The following is a 26,018-nucleotide window of genomic DNA, read 5'->3' on the forward strand; positions in this document are numbered from 1 at the left end:
ACAATGAACTCAGGCTATTTCGTTTGGCAGGAAAAATTCTACAAACAGATAGAGGGGACAGCCATGGGTTCACCACTTTCCCCACCCTTGGCCAACTTCTTAATGGAGATGTTTGAAGAGAAAGCCTTAAACTCAGCCCCACAAAAACCTACCATATGGCTTCGCTACGTTGATGATGTTTTCGCTATTTGGCCACATGGCCCAGATTCACTCCTCTCCTTCCTAACACACTTGAACAACCAACACCCTAGAGTCAAATTCACCCTGGAAAAAGAGGAAAACAATAACCTCCCCTTCCTAGACACACTAGTCACCCGCCAACCTGATGGAACCTTGGTTTTCTCAGTTTATAGAAAACCCACCCATACAGGCAGATACATTCACCAACAATCCCACCACCCCCCCTCACAACAATATGGAGTTATTAAAACATTATTCAACAGGGCAAAAATAATCTGTTCTAATGATCAAGCCCTAACCACTGAACTAAATCACATCCGTGACACTTTCTCAGCCAACGGCTACCCCTTCCAAAAAATAACCCAGTTATCCACAACCCACCACCCCCTCCCCTTCACAAAAAAGATTACTCTAAATCTATCACTATTCCCTACATCAGAGGCACCTCGGAAAAAATCAATAAAATCCTAAAAAAACATGACTTGACCACTTGTTACAGACCACATAGAAAACTGGCATCCCTTATCTGCTCCACCAAAGACCAACCACTTCCCCTAGACCTACCTGGTGTATACCAGGTCCCTTGCAGCTGTAAACTGTCCTACTTTGGCCAAACAGGCAGGACAGCAAATATCAGAATCTCAGAACACAAGGATTACATCCGATTTTACCAGTACAGCCACTCTGGGCTTGCAGACCACGCTCTGGATACTCGCCACAGAATAAGATGGAAGAAAACCACAGTAATACACCCCAGCAAGTTCAAGTATGAAAGACTATTCATGGAATCAGCCTCGGCCCTTAGGAACATGCCAAACCTCAACAAATTTGGATGCATGAAACTGCCCCAAATTTGGGAAACTTTTATCAGAAGAACTTCAGCCCAAAGGCCAAGAACTACCAATATAGCCCGCCAGGGGGCACCATCAGGACTTTAGGAAACGCTAGCTTCCTAGCTTCAGTCTCATTTGCTGTTATTAGTACTTGTGTGCACGTGTCTTTGTAGTAAGTTCCCAAGAAGATGGCAATGTGACGTTCGCCGAAATATCGGAAAGTATATATTAAAGTTTATTTAATCTATATTTCTAGTATACGCTGTCAATTCCTTAAATATTAGTTATCAGTTCGATAGTGTCTTTCAAAGTTTGCTTTTTTTGGTAAAGCCACATTCGCGTTTCAAATTATACATACGCGTTTGTCTTTCATCATAATAAAGAAAAAATCTTTTTCCCATTCTTTATGATAGTGATAAGTTTTTATTTTTTTCACACTTGTTCTTGGCTCACTCATTGTTATCCTTAATATTTTTATTTTATTTTTTATTTTTTTTGACAATACTAAAAGCATTCACTTGCTTAATTTGAAATAATACATACTAAAGATCGATAAACGGAAAACGATTTCATGCAATTACTTGATACTAAAATACTGGATAATTGGGACACTTTGGTTGCAAGAGTCTTGATCAAGAACAATACACAGATGGACTGTCAACTGCCAGTGTACACGTCATCAAACGTGTTACCATTGGGCGCATTCAGAACCGTCAAGCGAATATTTCTGGACGAAGCAAATCATGTGACTGCTGTAAAGCGATGGCTTCGTTGTTAACCACTAAATTATAAACTTTACATCAGATTAGAAATAAATGAGTTTGACAATTTTTTTATCAATTAATAATTTTGATTATCATTTATCTATTCATTTTCAATCTGTTTATTCGTTTAATTTGCTACATTCATTAAGAAACGAATAATTTCCTACATTCAGGTGCCTTGCAGTCGACGTCTTGGCCACCCCTGATATACCAAAATAGTCACATGGTCCATTGGAAAAAGTGGAGTACTGCATAAAAGCAGATTATTGTGTGAAGTGCAAGGAAACTTGTGAAACTTTGCTCCATAGACTAAATTTAAATAAGAATGTTTATAAATTCTTAATGTTGGGAAAATATTATTAGAAATTGCTTCTCATAAATGTTAATTATGTGATAGCTTCAAGGGGTCCAAGGACATCATGGGAGGGCGTTTCACACCATACAATCAACTGCCTATTAATATTTACTACATAATACACCATCCACACACACTATTCAGTCCACTGCTCAGTGTGTGGTTTCTTGGTAATGACCAAGAATATAAACTTCCTCTACTTCCTTTTTTTTTAAATTTAGAACATCCAGTAGTAGAAAACAACCATCAGATTCACTCTCCACTATAAACTTTATGAATTGATGAAGTCTAGTTTTATTTAGAAAATCTTAAGCCAAGTTTAAGAAAAGTGATTGAATAGCAAATACCATGAGGTATTTGCTATTCTTGGCATAATGATACCACAACGACAAACAAACATCAAGGAAACTTAATGCTGTATTCAGATCATTCCAGAAAATAATTCTCTAATGTTTAAAAGATCATCATCTTTTCTTTCTACTTGAAAAGTTTTTTACACCAGGAGTAGCAGCTAGAATTGAATACAAAATTAAATAGCTTGACTAAGCCAGGAGAAAATCACAACTGAATAAGTTGGCAATATCAACCAAAGAAACATATGTAGACAGTGAAATATCAAAACTTATTGTCTGATTTTTTGCACTAAATTCCTTAGCTTATTCTTAAAATCTAATGCCCTTAATAAAGAAAGAGATTGAACAGTCAGGACAGACACTTCTATGTAGAATTCTATAACATGTCTTTCTACTAAAGGTGGTCTTTCCATGATCTTTGAATTAGATATTTTGCTGCTACTTATTTATTATTAATGCTTATAAGAAATATATATTTAAATTTGCACTCTGAATTTGTGTTTGAACATACTTTTTTTTTTTTTTTTTTTTTTTTTGAGAGAGAGAGAGAGAGAAAAAGGCTAGATCACAGTTCTGTTTATTATTATTATTTCCTATATATATATATATATATATATATATTCCTCTCCTCTCCTCTCCTCAGTACGTTGGAACATCCTTTGAAGATTGATTATGATGTTTACTTGCCTGATGTGGCATTTAAAAGAACGTGTCCTTCTTTACCAAGCAACAGAGTTATAGTTGTAAGGTCTGTATATAATTATTCTTTATTTTTAATTTTAAATATCCCATATAGGATAGAAAAGTTCTTATGTGAAGTATTTCATAAAACATACAGCGATTATTTTTTCTTTCTTTTTCTTTTTTTATGTGAATTTTATTCACTAGGGATCTGGGAACCCTGATCTGGAGACCAAACAGTACTATTTAAGCCAATTCAGGCATTGCATACCACACAATAAAAATCACCTACCATCTAAATTATTCTCTCATTTTAATATTTTTAAATGTTCAAGCTCATTAAAAGTGTTAAAATGTGGGATGTTGGGGGGGGGGGGGGGTTGACATCATTGCATCTTTTTGTGACTTAAAACAACTTCATAAAAAGACCTTATGCATGGTAGAGGATTTTCATTGATTGATTCAGGACTAGTTAGTCAATCTTTGGCACAGGCATGTAAGGTTTTACTAGGAGTTCAGATTGCTAATCCTACATCTAAAGAAAACTGGCCTGTTGAACTTGCATGCTGTTTCAGGAAAGGGGCATAGGGTCATAAGACAGTGGCACTTATCCACTGTGCTCATGCCCTGAGGTCTTATAAATCATTGATAACCCAATTCAGCTATTGTTAATAACTAAGACTGGCTGCCAACTAATTTCCAAGAAATTACTTAGGCTAAATAAGTTCTACCTATCCCTTTGGGTAACGAAAAGAAAAAGAAATCATTAATGGATAGTGGGCAATGCAAGGTTATCATCTTACTTATGATACTTTGAGTTATCTGGAAAAAAAAAAATATATATATATATATATATGCTATGTTTTTCTTTTTAAAGCATGGTTTCCAGATTATCTAACCCCTAGCCCACACATGATTCTAATGCTATAGGCTAAAACCTTTTTTATGGGTAGGATTATCTTTAAAAAAAAAATCACAGTTATTAAAGGCTCGTTCGCAAATGCTACATATGGTGTTCATTGTTGCTAATCATTTGTACATGTCTTATGTAACACAACTAGATTATACTGCAAATTCATTACATAAACATTTACCAATAGAGAATTTGAATGATTCAAAATAAGTATTAAAATGAACCAACAACTGAAACTAGACAACTGGAAATTCTAATCTGGATCTGTTGCAGACCTTGGATGTACTGTGTTTTATTAGTACTATCTATTCTGTTTCATTCTGTTTGTTTAGGTGTTCTCTCTTTAGAGATCTTTCAGTTTTCCCATGTATGGTTTCCTTATTAAGAAATGAATAACAGATAAAACATACAGAATTAATTAGTTGCTCTTATATCTTTTTTGCTTTTTACCAGGACATTTTCAGTGAGAAATTAAAATAGATCAATAAAACAACATTCAAAATTAGCATCTACAACTCACATCTCTGTCATAGTTAATTAACAGGAGAATATACTATTATAGTTCAAAACAAACAGTGGTTAGTTATTGTAATTTGATGCAGAGGTTACATAAATTATTCAAAAAAAAAATACGAACAGTTAATTGTAATCACTTCTCAGAACTCTAAGATCTGAACAGGTGAAATTCAGATGACATCATATAGTTTCATGTTCAAGAAAGAGATGGTCAGAGTTATGCTTGAATGGAGTTTCTTCATTCTGTCCTCTCACCAACCCCTTTCCTGCTATGTATATCAACGACCTACTTCAGTTGACCTCCAACCCAATACACAGTTTTGCAGGTGACAGCATACTACACTCCTTGCTTTCATTTGATAATCCTTACCCTACGCAACTCACCTCAACCTACAGAACATCAACCACCACCCTCAATTCCGATCTCCAGGCCATCCTACGATGGGGTTAGGATAACTAACCTCATCAATTTCAATGCTAATAAAATCCAGTTCTGTCCTATTTCCCATAAAAAAGAACCATTTTTTCCCAGTATCCTTTTTGACAAAACCCAAATATCCAGACAGTCTGAGATCTCTGTTCTTGGAATTACCCTCATGTCAAACCTCTCCTGGCATTAACACATCAAAACCATTGCATTCTCAGCTTAAAAAAACCTAGGATTTCTCTGTTGCTCAAGACGTTACTTCACCCCTGAACAGCTGTTAACATTATACAATTCACAAATCTGCCTAGCTATTGAATACTGCTCCCACATATGGAATGGGGCACCCTAAAAGTTCTCTCAAAATGCTTGACTCAATACAGAGGAGAGCAAACTATTTTAAACCTGGTTTTCCTCCATTTCCCAAGTAAGAAATCATTAATGGATAGTGGGCAATGCAAGGTTATCATCTTACTTATGAGACTTTGAGTTATCTGGAAAAAAAACAAACAGACAAACAAGTCAAGTTTGCACCTGCATGTGTTGCAAGTCTAGCTGACCCTGCACGTAGGGCAAGACCAAGGCAACTCATGGTAAAAGTAGAATAAGCTCTGATCACTAATCTTAATATTTACCCTTAATGCAGAGCACATCTCCTGGAGGAGATGTATGATGCTTTGTATTAAAGGCAAGGGGCCACTACCCAGACTGGTTTCGACCTTTATTACTGATGAGACCTCAATAAAGGTCAAAACCGGTCTGGGTTTTGAAATTATGGATTCTACAACTGTGTTAAAATAACTCTTTTTATAATCTCAACGTTTCGATCTTCATATCAAGATCATCATCTGGAGCATACATAAATATCCAAGACAAGCTGCGTTACATTTCAAACTGAAAGCTAGAGAAACAATGATTTAATCACATGCTATTCATTGGCATGACCTCTAGTGAAAAAAAAAAATTGCATCAAGCTAGAATTAATTTATGATTATATGAATAAACATTCTTTCTTACAGATTATTTTCTTTAACAGTGATGTCCTATTTTTTAGTATTAACGTTATTTTAGATTTAGGATCCTGGATTTTCTACAGTCCTATTTATAGTTGTTCTTAGAGAGGAAGGATTCGTGGGACGAATATATGCCTTCCATATGTATCGGATTTTTAGACCATCATTATTGTTTAGATTGGGGTGGTTGATAATGATCTCACAGGCTTCTTTAAATTTGCATTCATACCATGTTTTGGTTTGATGTAGACAACTAGTACTTTTCCAGTCAATTCTATGTAAGGTGTTCAGGGCATGATTAGAAAGGCCAGCTTCATAATTATTATTATATTTGATGTGTCGTTTATGTTCTTTCTTTTTTTATGATTGGAATTGTGCGTGCTCTTTCTCCTATGTATGGTATGTTGCAGGTGCAGTAAATATGGTATACTCCAGGGTGGGCCAGTGGAGGGAGTGGGTCTTTGGATGAGTTGAGTAAGCTTTTTAATTTTGCAGGAAGTTTAAAGGTGGCTTTGAGGTTGTATTTTTGTAGTACTGTGTTTATTTTGTCTGATGTCCCTTTAATGTAGGGAATGGTTATAGTTTTATTGTAGTCTGGTTTGTCTTTGTTTTTTATTGAAGTCTTGTGGAGAATTTTGTTAATAGTGTTTTGGCTGTATCCATTTTTTTTTTGAAAAGTATTGCTGATCACTTTAAATTCGTCTTTCAGTGCCTGTTCACTGGAGCAGATCTTCAGAGACCTGTTTTTTAGGGTATTAATGACACCAAGTTTTTGTGTTGGGTGGTGGTAGGAGTTTATGTATATATATTGGCCAGTAAGTGTCGGTTTCTGGTAAACAGTGAAGGAAAGATTACCCGATTGGAGACATGTGACAAGTGTATCTAGAAACGGCAGTGTGTTATGTTTTTCAATCTCAGTTGTGAACTGTATACTTTTGTGTTGCTTGTTTAGGCAGCTAAGGAATGTGTCTAGTGTTTGGCTGCCATGAGACCAGATCGCGAAAACATGGTCAACGTATCTAAGCCAGACTTTGGGTTTTAAAGGGGAGGATCCTAAAGCAAGTTGTTCAGAATGTTCCATATAAAAGTTAGCAATGGGGGAGGGGATAATGGCGAACTGATGGCTATACCTTCTTTTTGTAGGTAGAAAGCATTTTGCCATACAAAATAACCAGAACGTGATACATGCACAAAGAGCACCGTGATATCTGTAGGAAATTTGTTCTGTAAAAGAAGGATTGTGTCATTGATTGGGATATTTGTAAAGAGGGCAGAGACGTCAAAACTGACTAATAGATCACCTTTTTCTAATGTAATGTCTTTGATGATGTTTATGAAGTGTTGTGTGTTTTTGATATAGGAGGGGGAATGACCTACCAACTCTTTGAGTGTTGTCGTTAATTTTATGGCTAAGTGATAAGTCGAGCTATCAATATATTTAAGTATATGAAGATCGAAACGTCGGGATAATAAAAAGAGTTATTTTAACATGGTTGTGGAATCCATAATTTGAAAAATAAAATAGTTAACATTTGAATGTTGTCATTCTTCAAGAAAGTGATGAACAAATTTATATCTTATTGAGAGCCATATTTTGACCTGATTGAAAAGAACTCTGTTACTAGTATTATTGGCATAGGAAGCAAGTCCAGACATCAGATTTCAAAAACTTAATGTGCTAATCTTATTGGAATGGCCTGTTTACCCAGTGCAATAAAATTTGGCAGGAATACTGTTTTCAATAAACACACCAGGCAAGGACAGTGGATTAAGTTACCCTCGGTGGATGGTAGAAAGGTAGACAGTTTTCAAAAAGATTCTGGTAGAAAGGCTTATACATTGGCAACACATGACTATTAAATTATGTAAGGAATTTACAATGTATACTGGAAAATTAATTAAAAGAAACTTTAATAAATACTTCCTATATTTCAGCAATGTCACATTGCCATCTTCATGAGAACATACAAATATGGCACGTGCATGCAGGCACTACAAAAAGCAAATGAGGCAGAAGATAAGAAACTACTATTGTTCCTAAAGTCTTAATGTTGCCTCCTAGCAGGCTATATTGGGTTGTCTTGGCCAGTCGGCTGATGTTCCCATAATGTAAGTCTCCCAAATTTGGGGCAGTCTCATGCACCCAAATTTGTTGAGGTTTGGAATTTTTTAGAGCAGAGGCTGATTCTATGAATAATCTTTCGTACTTAAACTTGCTGTGGTGTATTACTTTGGCTTTCTTCTAACGTATTCTGTGGCAGGAATCTAGAGCATGGTCTGCAAGTCCAGAGTGGTTGTACTGGTGAAACTGGATGTAAACTTTGTGTTCTGTAATCCTGATATTCGTTGTCCTGCCTGTTTGGCCAAAGTAGGACAGTTTCCAGCTACAAGGGACCTTGTATACCCCAGGTAGGTCTAGGGGGAAGTGATTGGTCTTTGGTGGTAGAGTGGATAAGGGATGCCAACTTTTTATATGGTCTGTAACAAGAAGGCAGGTAATATTTTTTAAGGATTTTGGTTATTTTTTCAGAGGTGCCCTGGAATTAGGAAATGGTCATAGATTTAGTGTGATCTTTATTGGGGAGGGGTGGCTTACTGGTTTTAATATTTTTTGCATTTTTGGGGGGTTATAGCCATTGGCTAAGAAAGTATTAAGGATGTGGTTTAGTTCTCTAGTTAGGGCATTGTCATCTGAACAGATTAATTTTGCTCTGTTATATAGTGTTTTAATAACCCCATATCGTTGTTGTGATTGTTGGTGAATGTATCTGCCTGTATGGGTGGATTTTCTATACACAGAGAAAACCAAGGATCCATCAGGCTGGTGAGTGATTAGAGTATCTAATCACTCACCAGCCTGATGGAAAGGGAGGCTGTTGTTTTCCTCTTTTTCCAAGGTGAACAGGACTCTGGGGGGGGGGGGGGGGGTATTTAAGTGTGCTAAGAAGGAGTGGAGTGTTTCTGAGCAATGTGGCCAAATAGCGAACACATTATCCACGTAACGAAGCCAAATAGTGGGTTTTTGTGGGGCAGAGTATAAGGCTTTCTCTTCAAAAGTCTCCATGAAGAAGTTGGCCAAGGGTGGGGAAAGTGGTGAACCCATGGCTGTCCCCTCTCTCTATCTGTTTGTAGAATTTTCCTTGCCAAACGAAATAGCCTGAGTTCATTGTGAACTGAAATAGGGCTGGGATATCAGGAGGAAATTTGGCTTGGATGAGCTCTAAGGTTTCCTTGAGTGGGATATTTGTGAATAGGGAGAAGACGCTAAAACTGACCATTATGTCAGTGTGTTGGAGTGAGAGGTTTTCTATACTGGCTTTGAAGTGGGCTGAGTTTTTTATGTGTGATGGTATGTTGCCAGTAGAGTGTGTGACGCTTTCGCTAAATGTTTGGCTAATTTATATGTGGGGGAATCAATGCCATCCACTATGGGACGTAATGGCACATTTAGTTTATGTATTTTTGAAAGTCCATATTAATCGGGGGGGGGGGGGGTTTAGAGTTAAAAGGTTTTAGTTTGTTGGTAACTTCCACAGGCCAAGAAGTGACCTTCTTAAGGAGTCTATGGAGTGTTCTAATTTGAGAGATGGTAGGATTATATTCAATAGGGAGGTAGGTAGCACGATCTAATTACGGGTGCTAGAAGAGAAGCTTTCAACCACACTGAATCACGACCTTTGGATGATTCTCTATGATGTCTCGTGCACTTCGGCAACAAAGGAATTTGATAAGATACGTAGTTGGCACATCAAGAAATTTGATAACTTGAAAAAGAACTCTACCTCTGTATCACAGCAACCACTCAACACAATAGTCAACCTCTCTTCCATTGTTTTGAAGCCTGAAGCACTCGCTACTCTTGCACATGGCCACAATTTCGCCTTATCTCTTAAAAGAATTCCTGCCAAGGAAATAATGATCCAAATAGAATGTGGTATCCGCAGCCTTCCGAACCATATCGCCAACAATGTCAGACTGGATGTAGCCGGTGTTCTCACCAAAGCAAGACCATCAAAAACTAACATATCCAAAGATGAATATAACGCTCTACTAGAAATGAAGAAAAACAAGGAAATAGTAATCACCAAAGCGGATAAGGGAAACTCCACTGTGGTTCTCAACCAATAGGACTACACAGTAAGCTTAATGCTTTATTATTAGATCGGGCTACCTACCTCCCTATTGAATATAATCCGACCATCTCTTAAATTAGAACACTCCATAGGCTCCTTAAGAAGGTCACTTCTTGGCCTGTGGAAATTGCCAACAAACTAAAACCTTTTAACTCTAGAACCCCCCTCCCAATTATATGGACTTCCAAAAATATATAAACTAAATGTGCCATTACGTCCCATAATGGATGGCATTGATTCCCCCACATATAAATTAGCCAAACATTTAGCTAAAGCGCTCACACACTCTACTGGCAACACACCATCACACATAAAAAACTCAGCCCACTTCAAAGCCAGTATAGAAAACCTCTCACTCCAACACACTGACATAATGGTCAGTTTTGACGTCTCCTCCCTATTCATAAATGTCCCACTCAAGGAAACCTTAGAGCTCATCCAAGCCAAATTTCCTCCCGATATCCCAGCCCTATTTCAGTTCACAATGAACTCAGGCTATTTCGTTTGGCAAGGAAAATTCTACAAACAGATAGAGGGGACAGCCATGGATTCACCATTTTCCCCATCCTTGGCCAACTTCTTTATGGAGACTTTTGAAGAGAAAGCCTTAAACGCTACCCCACAAAACCCCACTATTTGGCTTCATTACGTGGATGATATGTTCCTTATTTGGTCACATGGCTCAGACACTCCTTCTTACTCAGATACGACCTGTTCACCTTGGAAAAAGAGGAAAACAATAGTCTCCCTTTCCTAGATACTCTAATCACTCGCCAGCCTGATGGATCCTTGGTTTTCTCTGTGTATAGAAAACCCACCCATACAGGCAGATACATTCACCAATAATCACCCCCCACAATGATATATGGTTATTAAAACACTATATAACAGAGCAAAATTAATCTGTTCAGATGACAATGCCCTAACTAGAGAACTAAACCACATCCTTATTGCTTTCTTAGCCAATGGCTATAACCCCAAAAAAATATTAAAACAAGTAAACCACAACCCCCTCCCCCCCCCCTTTCACAATAAAGATTACACTAAATCTATCACCATTCCCTACATCTGGGGTACCTCTGAAAAAATAACCAAAATCCTTAAAAAATATGACCTGACTTCTTGTTACAGACCATATAAAAAGTTGGCATCTCTTATCCACTCTACCAAAGACCAACCACTTCCCCTAGACCTGCCTGGGGTATACAAGGTCCCTTGTAGCTGAAAACTGTCCTACTTTGTCCAAACAGGCAGGACAACGAATATCAGCATTACAGAACACAAAAGTTTACATCCAGTTTCACCAGTACAACCACTCTGGACTTGCAGACCATGCTCTAGATACCTGCCACAGAATACGTTGGAAGAAAGCCAAAGTAATACACCACAGCAAGTTTAAGTACGAAAGATTATTCATAGAATCAGCCTCTGCTCTAAAAAATTCCAAACCTCAACAAATTTGGGTGCATGAGACTGCCCCAAATTTGGGAGACTTACATCATGAGAACATCAGCCGAACGGCCAAGACAACCCAATATAGCCTGCTAGGCAACACCATTAGGACTTTAGGAACAACTGTAGTTTCTTATCTTCTGCCTCATTTGCTTTTTGTAGTGCCTGCATGCATGTGCCATATTTGTATGTTCCCATGAAGATGGCAATGTGACATTACCGAAATATAGGAAGTATTTATTAAAGTTTCTTTTAATTAATATTCCAGTATACGTTGTAAATTCCTTAAATAATTTAATAGTTTTCAAAATGGTTTGAAGTACCTGTAAGATAAAGTGTGGTAACTTTTTTAACATCCAATCTATCTTTGGAAAACTTTTTTATCAAAGGTTTGGATAGAGACCTGGGGTTTTGTGTGGAATGGGAGATGAAAGTTTTTATTCCAGTAAAAATTATTTCAGCTGTGTGATTGGATTGAGGCTTAGAAGAGAGAAAGAGAATAAAAGTAGTCAGCTAAAGGAAAAGAGGAGTAGAAATCAGGCATGATGCTGAGATTAATGCTGTATGAAAAGCATAATGTCATGGTTGGAGATAACAATAGGAGAGCTGCTAATATGTATATTTATCAGGAGAGAGCTTGTTAAGAAGAGATCATGGATGTCAGAGAGGATTATCAGGGATTAAGATCTCTACAGTACGTTTTGCATATCTATGAAGCTTTCACTCTGTACTGCATGTGTGAGAAAGAGGGTATAGGGTTAAAAACCAGAAACCTTGCTCTCAGACTAAGACATGGCAACAGCCATTTCAGGGCTGTAATAAGCAAGGTAGTAGTGTTTCACCATAATTTAATAAATTTAGTTTAATCCTTTATCCAAGTGTGAGCAAACAAAGTTTGTGCCTGGAAGTATCTTCAGGACTGCGGTAAGGTGGTACAACACCGGACAACTCGTTGCAAAGGTGGAGCAAGCTAGTATCACTCCTATCTCAGTATCTCCCATAATGCAAAACACATCTCCTTGCAGATTTGTATAATGTTATGCATGAAGGGGAAGGGCCACTACCTAGACTGGTTTCAATCTTTATTGAGGTCTCTTCAGTGGGAGCCAGGCCCAAGTGGAGATTGAGATACCTACCAGAAGCATTAACAAGGTCATCTCTACCTATAGGAGTTGCCAAAAGGTGTGCCACCTTTTTATTAAATTACTCTGGATTTAGAGAAAGATGTTGAAAGTTTATTTTTCACTTGGTTAGACTATAATAAATTTAGTTTAATCCTTTATCCAAGTGTGAGCAAACAAAGTTTGCGCCTGAAAGTATCTTCAGGACTGGGGTAAGGTGGTACAACACGGGCAACGCGTTGCAAAGGTGGAGCAAGATAGCATCACTCCTATCTCAGTATCTCCCATAATGCAAAACACATCTCCTTGCGGATATGTATAACGTTATGCATTAAGGTCAGGGCCACTACCCAGACTAGTTTCGACCTTTATTGAGGTCACTTCAGTGGGAGTCCAGGCCCAAGTGGGGATATCAGGCAGAAGCATTAGCAAGGTGGTCATTTCTACCTATAGGAGTTGCCAAACGGTGTGCCACCTTTTTATTAAATTACTCTGGATTTAGAGAAAGATGTTGAAAGTTTATTTTTCACATGGTTAGACTATAATAAATTTAGTTTAATCCTTTATCCAAGTGTGAGCAAACAAAGTTTGCACCTGAAAGTATCTTCAGGACTGGGGTAAGGTGGTACAACACTGTCTTACCCCAGTCCTGAAGATACTTTCTGGTGCAAACTTTGTTTGCTCATACTTGGATAAAGGATTAAACTAAATTTATTATGGTCTAACCAAGTGAAAAATAAACTTCCAATAGTGTTTCACCAACTAGGGAATATAGTTGATAGAATACTGGAGAATAGCAAGATCACTGTTTTAAAGACATTGGTTATGGAAGGTCTTGAAGCTTCATTTGAACAGGCAAATGGAATTCTGTCATCAGAATTCCATTTGCTATTCATGGAATTTGATGATAGCAAGAGTTGGTTAACATAGAGGAAGGATAGTGTGGTCAAAAGAATAGACCTCTGTGGTACTTGGGTATTAGTGGAACACTCTAAAGAAAGGAAATTGGAAACTGAACTGCTAAGGATGGATATTTTAACAAAGGTATATAGTATTTTGCTTAAAATTTGTGAAATGGTTTACAGTAATGATTCTTGAAATATCATGCACATTCTGAATGTAATATATTGCCTAATAATTAATATCGAATATATCTTTTGACATGTACTTTTGTGGTTATTAGTAGTTTGTTGAGGTGAACATTTCCAAAACAAAAGCAGAAGAAAACAGGAGAACAGTCTCTTACTTCAAATTCCTGATATTTACCTTCAAGAAGTGTACAGAATACAATGATATATTGTATTTTAAATGTTTTGAACATTTATCTTCATGAAATGTACAGATTATAATGATATATTGTATTCTATACACTTCTTCAAATTAATATAGTCAGATCTTAATTTCAGTCTTCTAATGCACTTCTGCATTAATCCACCTAGATTTTAGTCTTCCTCTGGGTATTTTTCCTGCCTTCCTATCAAACACCTGTTTTGCTAACATTTCCTATTCCATTCTGTTTAATGAACAATACCACCTGAGATAAGCTCTGCTCACATGTGTTTGAATGCAATTAATGCCAACTTCTTTATCTTCTTTTTAAAAAGGACTGTCACTGATGACATCTGTTCACTCTCCTAATTTTTGTCAGAATTCTCATATGTTGTGGCTAGTCTTTGATCTATTGTTTTATTTCAAACCCAGCTCTCAGATTCACAAGTTAAAACTGCTTTGAGCACTGTCTGTGTTTTGGCTATTATTTCTCTTATTCCATATAAGTTTCTTTGGTTGATGCAAACCATACCAACTTTGCTTAACCTGTTATATTTCCAATTTTAATTAAATTTTTTAAATAATTTTAATTTGTAATCTTTATGGTATATGACAATGTGATCCACAGAGATGATAAATAACAGTGGGGATAATGTGCACCCTTATCTTTCATCTGATTTTATATCAAACCATTTTCCTTTGAATTCTAGCTGCTGAATACTTACACCTCAAGTATAGACTAAGTATTGCTTGAAATAAAGTCCCATTTACACCATGTAATTATAGTGTTTTCAACAGTTTTTGTCTTAACACATTGTCATATACCTTTCCATATCTACAAAACTTCAATGCAGTACTTGTTACATTCCCCAAGATTTGGGAAGTATTTGACATAAAATGAAAATCTACTCTTCACAACCTCTATTTAGCCTGAACTCAGGTTGTTATTCCACAATTTTTCTTGGCCTAATCTTTCAAGGATACTTGCATAAATCTTTTCTGGAAGATTCGCTAGGGAAATTCCTCTGCAATTCTCATGTTTGGTTTTATTTCCATCTTTTATAGACAGGTATTATGAGAACTCTACTTCAGTCATCCAGAATTCAACCTTCTGACTATGCTTTCTGAATGATTAGTGCAATGGCTATAGAACTTTTATATCTCGATATTTAAGCATTTCTTGAATATCATCTACTCTAGCTGCCTATTTACATTTCAGATTTTTGATAGCTTTTTTTTTTCTACTTTGAGTATTGACATATACTCCTGATTGGATTACTCTTAAATGTTTTCTACCACTATTCTCATTTGTTTAACATTCTTACAAAGTCATTATTCTAACATCTAGAATCATTAGTTTTTGTCACCTGTATTATCTCTAATTCATTTTATAGTAAGATTTCTAGGCTTTTTAAATAACTCCCAGACATTTTTTACGAACGATCTGATTTCTCTTCAAGATTCTTACCGGTGTTCGGTGTTCACAACTTTTATTTAGCTACTTTTACACATAAAAATGAATTTGGTACAAAATTTGTTTAATTGATCGTTAATTACTATTTCAAATCCCCCTATATATCCTTCTGTCCAAAATGGGCCATGAAGATATAATTTTTTTTTTTTTTTTTTGTCTTCTCTCCATCAGAATATGTGTCTTTATTGTTGGAACATGGCAGTAAAGACTGGTCCAAGTCCTGATCAGAAATCTAGCAGATATTTATCATTATTATCAGTTTTACTCTCTTCCAATTTTCCAAAAACATTTTTGTATGTTTGATATTCATTTCCTACTCTCTTGTTTAGATCTTCAACAAGGACCATCCTTTCCTTTTTCTTTATGTCAGCTGCCTGCTCTTTATGTGGTACTTCTCTAATACTTATACCGGTTTTCCCTGATACTTTTCAGACAAAAAGCGAAAAATAAAAACAACTATCTTTTTGAAGACAAACACAACGTAACAGTATTTCATTCTAAAACTGGCTGGCCTGGTTTCCAAGTGCATATCCACTCTCCAGCTAAGAAACTGTGGGTTCAAATCTCACCAAGGATGTAGGTCCTACTAACCAATTACTGTATGTACTGCTGTGACCTTTGTCCTGTCATAGTATGAATTTTGATGTCTTTGCACCATAAAAATTCAAATAAAAAATATTCTAAAACGTGGATAAAAGATTATTTTCTTAGACTCTCTCTCTCTCATACACACACACTTTTTTTCAAATAGTTGCCTCATAATACACTGAAAAAAATACAATTTCCAAACTGTTATTCCAATAAGTTATTAGAGTGCACACATACTTATAGCTTATACAAACAAAGTAGTCATATTCAACAAAATTTAGAAAAACATGATGTTATGATCAATCGGGTTCAAGGTTATATTGTGACTGGTTGTGTAATTTAGCGCTTGTGTGAAATTAGCGATTTTTATCTGTTTTGTTGTGTTTTTCATCAGAAAATTCAAGTATTACAGTGTATTAGTGTAGATTTTCCTATTTTTAGAGTATTACTATATTTATAAATTTTATTGTGATATTTTTGGCATGGCACCAACGCGACAAACAGTGGCAAAGACCACTTTGTCTGTTGATTTGAATTTGCGGGATATTATTCAGTGCAGCGTGTGCAAAATGTATGCATCGAGAAAATTAAAGAATATGTGAAAGAAAGTTGAAACTGGAGAGAGAATATGTATTAAGTGTTTTAAAAGTGAGTGTCTGTTAGGTGACAAGAACACAATAAATACCGAACGATAAGATGGAAAATGATGTTAACAATGTCAAACGTGTGGCTGTGGAAATAGACGAGAACGAAATGAATATCAATAAAGAAATAGTGCGTTTAAATGTTATCCTTCAGGGGGAAAAGCGCAAAATGAAAAACTAGAAGCAGCAAGAGTTAAGCAGGGTCTGAAAAAAGAAAGAAGCAGTGATCTGAAAGAATAATAAAGACTGACTGAACAAACAAGAAAAACAAGTTCAGGAGAAAATTATGCATGGAGACTCAATAATCAGGTGAGTACTCAACGAAAGTATGAAAAAATTGTGTTTCCCAGGTGCAAAAATTCACGATGTTAGCCATGCCATCCGGATGCAAAAAAAAGGTTAGTTGAAGGAAATGATTGTCTTGGTTGGTACCAATGATTTGAGAGGTGAGAGGTATTCTATGAGGGAGAATGTAAAGGAGTTGTTAGAACAGGCAAAACTGAGGAGCAAGAAGAAGATTGTGTCTCCTACCACGCTATGATAGAGGCAAACTGAGGAGGAGGGCATTGATAGCCAATGAGTCTATACGTAGATGCAAAAGGAATGATGTAGAATTGGTGGATCTGTGGTCTCTGTTTGATGGAAAGAAGGATTTGTGCATTGCAGATGGACTGCATCTAATGGTTTTGGTGTTAGATGTCTGGAGAGAGCTTTGTTCATTGAGCATGCTGACATGCAAATTCAGGGAAACTTAAGCAATTAGGGTGGAAGCAAGTGAGTTTGTGTGAAGGCAACCATGAAATGAGTGAGTGTGAGAATGACCAAGTGAAGAATCTAGTGTTTCAAGCAAAAATATTGAATAGGTTAGTCAGTTCAGAAAGTAAAGGTGGATGGGGGATAAAGCGATGTTGCAATTTCTATATACTAATTCCAGAAGAGGGATGGGTTTTTGGCAAAGACTAGTGCAATCTCACCTAAAGTTATAGGCATTAGTGAGATTTGGCTAACAACAGATGATGTAGTTACAGGGATTGAATGTGAAGGGTTTAGTATTTTCTGGAAAGATAGAGAAGATAGGATGCAGGGGGGGGGGGGTACTGTTGCTAGTAGGTGAATTGCGACCAGAAAGAATAGGAGGACAGGCAGGAGGGTGGCTGTTCATTTGAAGCAATCTGGTGTGAGATTAAGACTAGTAAGACAAAATATACAGTTGGTTGTTGCTATAGGCCAGGGAATTCCACAGATGATCTGGAAGACATGCATCGCCAATTAGTACAATGGATACAGGTTGAATGATTATTATAGGGGACTTCAGAAGGAAGAAATATCATGGCAGAAAGGAAATAGAATTTATACACCTGCTGAGAGATGATTACTAAAGGCAGCATGTGATGGAAGGGACTAGAGGTGGGAGAGTATTGGACCTGGCCATATGATCAGAAGAGCTATCCATAACCAAGCTGACAACATTGCCTCCAATTCGTGAAAGTGACCGTGCAGTCTTGACTTGGGAAATTGTAAAACACGAGTAATATTCTATCAAGAAAGGGTATTTGTGGAACTACAATTCAGGTGATTATGACATGCTTAGGAAGAATCTTAAATCTGTACCATGGGATATAGTTAAAGGTCATCTAGAGGAAGCAGTATTAAATTGTGTATACCTTGGGTAAGGAGGGTTAATCAGGTAGGAGTTAGATGGATGAGTAATATCATTAAGCACGAGCTGCAGAAAAAGAAAATGCTGTGGAAGATATATATAAAGAGAAAGGTGACCACAAAATCATGAACAGTACAAGGCTCAGGCAAGGGAGGCAAAATTAGATTATGAGAAGAATTTAGCCAAGCAGACCAAAGGAAATCCCAGAGAGTTCTTTTTAAGTGTTTAATTTAAGTCTCAGCTCTGGTAGAGTTCCAAGGGAGTGGAAAAAGGGCAAAATTCCTTTGCATAAAGGAGGTTCTATGACTACAGTAGCAAATTATAGACCAATCAGTATCTCCGGCGTGGTGGTAAAAGTATTACAAATATTGGTTAAAAAAAAAAAGAGAGAGCGAGAGAGAGAATTCAAGAATGGGTGGGGGGAAAATTATACTGTATGAGGGTCAGCTTTGTGAAGGGTCGGTCATGCCTTAGTAATTTACTAAATTTTTATAATAGAGTAACAGCTGAGTTGGATAAAGGAAATGGGTATGTAATGATTTTGCTGGATTTTGCAAAGGCGTTTGACAGAATACCACATGAAACACTGTTATGCAAAGCAGAACAAATGGGAATGGATGTGACACTGGTTAAGTGGATAACAGGGTGTCTGCTGGACAGATATCAAAAAGTGGTATATGGAGGGGCAGAATTGAGGCAAAAACAGTTGAATAGTGGTGTGCCACAAGGTTCAGTTCTGGGACCATTACTGTTTAATTTGCACATAAATGATGTAGGAAATAACCTGAAAGGAAATTTTGCTGATGATATGAAATTAGATAGAGTAATAATTAATCAAAGTGATGTGGAGAGCTTGCAGGAAGATTTAAATAGGCTGTCAGTATGGGCAGAAGTTAATGGGTGTCAGTTTAATGGCGAGAAATGTAAAGTTATGCACTTTGGGATAAATAGATTACAAGCCATTTATCACATTGATGGCACTGTACTCCAGGAAATAGATGAAGCTTGAGATTTAGGAGTGGTAGACAGAGTTAAAGTTTAGAGACATATTGCTAAGGTAGCACATAAGATTACTTGGCTACTGGAGAACACATTTACAAGTAGAGATAAGGATGTTGTCATTCCTTTTTTTTATAAGACCTTGATATGCTCACGTCTGGTCCTCTGAGTTTCTTGGGGATGAGGAAGTGGTGGAGAGGATTCAGAGGCAAGTGACCAAGATGGTGAGTGGTCTGTAGAAAGTTCCCTATGAAGATAGATTGAGGGTGTGTGGATTGCAGCAGTTGGTTGATAGGAGAAAAACAGGAGATGTGACAGAAATATTTAAGTTGCTTAAAAAGTTTTATAGTATAGATGCAGGGGATATGTTTCAGCATTTGGCTAGAGGGACCAGAACAAGGGGTTATCCCTGGAAGTTGAATAAAGGTGTGGTCAGTAGGGATGTGAGGACTACATTTTTTGCTTAGACAGTGGTGAATGAGTGGAATGGATTGCTACAGTCAGTTGTGAATTATTTTTCTGTTAATGGGTTCAAGAACAAGTATGATAGATTGGGTCTCCCCTAATGAGTCTTTGGACTCCATAGAGGTGCCTGTATAATAATAATAATTACAACAGTTTTTTTTTTCTGTAACGATATAAAAATTATAAAAATATAATTGTTTACAGTGATTCTTGGGGGGGGATTAAAGGTTAAAGCTGTGCAACTGGGAGGAGACCTCCATGGAATGCGGAGAACTGACTGTGGTTTCGACCTAATCATCACCTTCTCATGGTGCACCCTGTACTGAATAAACGAGGATGGGCTGGCAATTTGGGATTTAGCTGCCCAAATTGTATTCTTATTGCCTTAAACTACAATGTAAAATTATGATACAACATGACAGAATATCAATTTAACTGGGCATCGCCCAGTTAAACAGGATCCCCATTGATTTCGTCAGGGAACCAGGATGAACAATGGAAAGTTAACTACTGGAACGAATTCCAGAACATGTCCTAACTCAACATCAACAGAGTTCAAGATTGATACCATCAACATAAGAAGCATCAATGGAAAGGAAATGGAACTATGAGAAGAATTGGATTAGTACAGATCGACATAATAGGCATGTCTGAAACAAAAAAGACAAAAACAGGTGACATCTTTCTAAGCAATAAATACAAAATGTTATATTGTATTGGCAATCAGGGTAAAGAGGGAGTAGCTATAGTAATCAACACTAAATATCAGAATAATCTTCTTGAATAGTAGACAGTATCAAGTAGAGTGATGTGGGCAAATATCAGTATAGGAAACTTTAGAATGAGACTTATTTGTGCTTATTGTCCCGCAGAAGGTTCGACCCAGGAAGAAATGAAGGAATTTTTTTAGGCATTAGAGAGGGCAGCTGGCTCAATGAAAAAGGAAAAGTCGGTGACTGTTGGAAATGTAAACAGCAGAGTAGGACCTGATTACCGGATGTATAGAAATATTTGGGGAAAATTTGAAGAAAAGTGCATAGCTAATAATAATGGTAAATGCCTGCTGGATTTCTGTTCAGGACATGGATTAATTATTACTAACACCATGTTTCAACATAAAAATGTGCATTAATTCACATGGAGAGATGATGCAAGAAATAAGAAAAGTCTCACTGATCATATTATAGTTGATAGCAATGTTTTCCCACTGGTTCAGGACATGAGTACGCAGAGATTTGAAATAGGAAATGATTAGGTTGTAGTTTTGAGCAGGATAAAATTGAATTTCATATTGAAAAGAAGAGTGTTTAAGAAAGTTAAAATGAATCAAGGTTGAGCAGTTTTTAGAGATGAACTGTAGACTCAAATATGCAAACATCGTTGGAGAAAAAAATGAAAGAATTTGAAAGCAAGAACCACAACATTTCCACAGCTTGTAGACTCATTGGCAAATCCTGAGGAAAACATTGATTGATTCAGCCAGAGAGGCATGGTGAGGTTGTCTATAAGGATAGACTTAAGGATTCCCAAGATTTCTCAACAAATAGTTGAGAAATCTTGGGAATATAACAAGGATTTGTATTTGTTTTGTTGATCTGGAATAGGCATATGACAAGGTGCTAAGTGGAAAGCTTTTCAAAATGCTACAGTAATATGGCATAACTGGGACATTATATTGAGCAATACAGAGTCTCTATTTAAGCTGTAAGGCAGACAGTTAGACTTGAAGGAGGTACATGAAGATGGCTTGAAGTAAAATCAGATGTGCAACAAGGGTGCACATTATCTCCACTGTTATTCATTATCTATATGGATCACATTATGAAGGAAAGTGGTATTAAATATAATCTTAAAATTGGTGATGTTCATCTTAACTCTTTACTTTATACAGATGATGTTATATTTCAGAATAAATCCAGCACAAGTCTGCAAGATTCTATGATTAAACTGAATAACTGTTGTAATAAATTCAGTATGGAAATCAGCAATAAAAAGACAAAGACAATGAAAATAGGCAGAAATATTGAAAACATCAACTGTATCCTGAATGGTGAACCTATACAACATTTCAGCTTCTTAGGCACAATTTTTAGTGAAGATAGTAAATTAAATATGGAAATAGACAACAGAATCAATAAAGCTGGTATGGTAGGAAGTCAACGGAATAAATTTATATGGAATAAGAGAGAAATTAGTCAAAACACTAAATTAGCTGTATACAAGACAGTTTTCAAACCAATTTTAACTTATGGATCTGAGAGCTGGGTCAGAAGTAAAACACTCGACTAAAGACTAGAGACCACAAATATGAATGATTAGGGGCATAAACAGATCGCAAGAATGGCAGTATCGTATTAAAAATGAGGATATTAGGAAATAACTTGACATCGTTAGCATTCAGGAATGTGTTAGCAGAACTAATCTCAGTTGGTATGGTCACTTAAACAGAATGGGAGAGGAAAGATTAGCAAAACAAGTTTTCTTTATCAGGATGGCAGGAAAAAGACCCAAAGGAAAACCAAGATGTAGGTGGATTGATACAGTAAAAAGTGCCTTAGAAGGCAGGAATATAAGATCTAAACCTACTGTCAAAACTGGAGGTGTTAATCTCAGCTCTTTACTTATCACACAACCAGCCATGACATCTATAGAAGTCCAGCTAAATCTGAATACGATTCTGTAACACCTGTTAAATAACATGGGTAAGAAGTGCAATTTGGTCTCACCATTCATCCACCTCAGCCATTAGGGAGGTTAATGCAGATGATGTTATACTCTGAAATAAATCCAATAAAAGTCAGTAGGATTCCTTAACTAAATTGCATGAAAATCAGCAATGAAAAGAATAAAGTCAGACTATGAAAATGGGCAGGAATACCGAGAACATCAGTTGTGTTCTAAATGGAAAACTACATAACAAATAAAACATTTCAGCTATTTAGACACAGTTTTTAGTGAAGATGTCAAATTAAAAATGGAAATGTACCACAGAATAAGAAAAGCTGGTGTAGTGAGGAGTCAACAGAATAAATTTATATGAAAAAAAAGAGAGAAATTAGCCACAATACTAAACCAGCAGGATAGGTTATGTTCAAGCAGTTTGTAGATCTGCAAGTTAGGCTGTTTGGAATAAAACAGTTGATCAAATACTTGTGACCAGAAATATGGAAGTTAGGGGAGTGAACAGATGGCATCAATGCCAGAATCATTTTAAGCATGACAATATTATGAAGGAATTTGAATGTTTAGTACTCAAGAATGTGTGATCCCAGGTTCTATGGTCACTTAAATAGAATGGAGAGGAGAGTTTACTTATTGTAAACTCTCCTCTCCATTCTATTTAAACGCATCATGTTGATTGATGCAGTTAAAGATTCCTTAGAAGATCAAAATATAAGATCTGACAGATAACAGATTAATTTGGAGAAAAATTGTTGATAGGAAGTTAGTAGTGCAAACTTTGCATAGTACTGTCATTGTTTCCTCCTTCCTTTTTTAGGTACATATCAGGAATTTGATTACGATGACATGATTTTTATACATTTGAATAACACTTAATTGGTGTATTTTGATTTCTTATATAGAAATTAGAATACACAAAACACCATTCTTAACATAAAAGAGAAAACCAGTCCTTCAATCAGGTGGTGTGTGTGTGTGTGAGGGGGGGGGGGTGCTAATGTGGAACTATTTGACAGATAGACCATATCTGCATTTCATTCATTTGGAAAGTTGGCTGTCTTCAGATTGAAGTCAAGAAATTTTGATTGAGTTTCTGATATAAATTATCCAAATATTTTTATCATATGAATGCTTCTAAATTCATAAAGGTTTGATAACACACTTATCAGTTAACAGTTTCAAATGAGAATCAGTATATAATTATAAATTATATAGTTGTCTTTTTAAGTTTTTTTTTTCCTCATGTATGATCTTATTTTCAGGGTATCTGATGCTTTTCCAGATTTGACTGGTCTTCTTAAGTTGCAGCAAAGTCTGGGAGATGATGTACCTTTGCAGTTTGCTGTTGTTGATGGTGGAAGTATATCTTATTTCAACTTTAGTGATGCTTGCCTTCCATATCAAGCATAACCTAGTAGTAGGAACATTGTACAAAAGACATGTTTTAATGATTATTAATATATATGTTCTGTATATGTGGGTGTGCGCACACACACCTCCCCATTATACTTCATTCTGCAGCTCTCATTGTATTATATTACTTCATTGCATAATATCATAATGAAATTGGAAAAAAAAGTTGAAATATTCAAATTACAAGGATTCCTGCCAATTATGCTGTGATTTTACAGATAAAAGTATTTTACAACAATAAATTATGAAATTACATTTTTGTAAAATTGTTTTCAGTAGAATATAAGACAGAAATGATAGAAAATGGCAGAGTTTTTTTTTTATTAAATAAATGAATATTATCAGATGTGATCTGAATTTATGTAAATTTTATTTGTTAATTCATTTTTGTAAATAAAAAAAGTAAATATCCTTATATATAAGGATATTTAGCTGATATCCTTATATATATATATATATATATAAGGATATCAGCTAAATAAATATATATTAAAATAGAAACATGTATTACCACATCCATCTACTTTTTATATTTTAGTTAGATTCTCAAACTAGATCTTTTATATGGAAGTGGCAATGTTTTTTTAGTGAACTAGCCAGAGACATGACATATTTTCTTCCATAACCATAACTGCTTTGACATAATTTACAACATTGAGGTTTAATGTGATTGATTTCATTATTTAAAAAAAAAACGGTTTTTTTAGTACACAAACAGCTAACAATCTAACATTTCATTAACTTGGTGAATTTGTTTAACTTCTTCTGACAAATAGTTCTGCTTTTGTCAGTGTTGCTACATCTTAATTTTTAATTATTTTAATCCTTTCTTTTCGTTTTACACGGTGATCAGCATTCATTTTCGAAATTAGAATTTTACAACCGTGTTATAACTGACTCTTTTTATTATCCCGACGTTTCGATCTTCATATTAAGATCATCATCTGGAGCGTACACAAATATACAAGACAAGCTGAGTTACATTACAAACCGTAAGCTAGAGAAACAATGATTTGATCACATGTTATTCTACTGGCATGACCTCTAGTGAAAAAAAAATATATAAATTACATCAAGCTTGATTTAATTTAAGATAACATGAATAAACATTTATTCTTATAGATAGTTTTCTTTCAGTGGCAATGTCCTATTTTTAGTATTACAATTGTTATTTTTGATTTAGGATCTTGGATTTACTACAGTCCTGTTTATAGTTCGTAGAGAGGAAGGTTCGGTGGGAAGAATATATGCCTTCCATATGTATGGGATTTTTAGACCTTCATTATTGTTCAGATTGGGGTGGTTGATAACGATCTCACAGGCTTCCTTAAATTTGCATTCATACCATGTTTTGGTGTGATGTAGACAACTAGTGCTTTTCCAGTCAATTCTATGTAAGGTGTTCAGGGCATGATTAGAAAGGCCAGCTTCACCATAATTATTATATTTAATGTGTCATTTATGTTCTTTTTGTCTGATAGGAATTGTGCATCCTGTTTCTCCTATATATGGTATGTTACAGGTGCAGTGAATATGGTATACTCCACAGTGGACCAGCAGGGTAGTGGGTCTTTGGATGAGTTGAGTAAGCTTTTTATTTTTGCATGGGGTTTAAAGGTGACTTTGAGGTTGTATTTTTGTAGTACTCTGTTTATTTTGGGTGATGTCCCTTTAATGTAGGGAATGGTTATAGTTTTGTTGTAGTCTGGTTTTTCTTTGTTTTTTATTGAGGTCTTGTAGAGAATTTTGTTAATAGTGTTTTGGCTGTACCCATTTTTTTGGAAAGTATTGCTAATCACTTTAAATTCGTCTTTCAGTTCCTGTTCACTGGAGCAGATTTTCAGAGTATTGATGACACCTAGTTTATGTGTATATATTGGCCAGTATATGTTGGTTTTTGGTAAATCGTGAAGGAAAGATTACCAGAAGGAAGGCATGTGACAAGTGTATCTAGAAACGGAAGTGTGTTCTGTTTTTCAATCTCAATTGTGAACTGTATACGTTTGTGTTGTTTGTTAAGGTGGCTAGCGAATGTGTCTAGTGTCTGGCGACCAAGGGACCTGATCGCGAAAACATCGTCAACATA

At 36.0% G+C, this 26,018-nt stretch overlaps 1 protein-coding gene across 1 annotated transcript in view; it reads left to right on the forward strand.

Annotated features, from left to right (window-relative positions):
• Window positions 1-24,293, forward strand: part of Tsen54 (tRNA splicing endonuclease subunit 54) — a 274,826-nt gene extending 250,533 nt beyond the window's left edge. The window contains exons 8-9 of the mRNA XM_090397395.1: window positions 3,129-3,233; window positions 23,782-24,293. Coding sequence (XP_090253521.1) covers window positions 3,129-3,233; window positions 23,782-23,929 — 253 coding nt within the window. The 3' untranslated portion in view covers window positions 23,930-24,293. The remainder of the gene's footprint in view (window positions 1-3,128; window positions 3,234-23,781) is intronic.
• The last annotated feature ends 1,725 nt before the right edge of the window (window positions 24,294-26,018 follow it).

The sequence above is a fragment of the Typopeltis vanoorti genome, chromosome 9, assembly GCF_054136105.1.
Source record: "Typopeltis vanoorti isolate ZY-2024b chromosome 9, IOZ_Tvanoo_1.0, whole genome shotgun sequence".
Taxonomy (NCBI): Eukaryota; Metazoa; Arthropoda; class Arachnida; order Uropygi; family Thelyphonidae; genus Typopeltis; species Typopeltis vanoorti.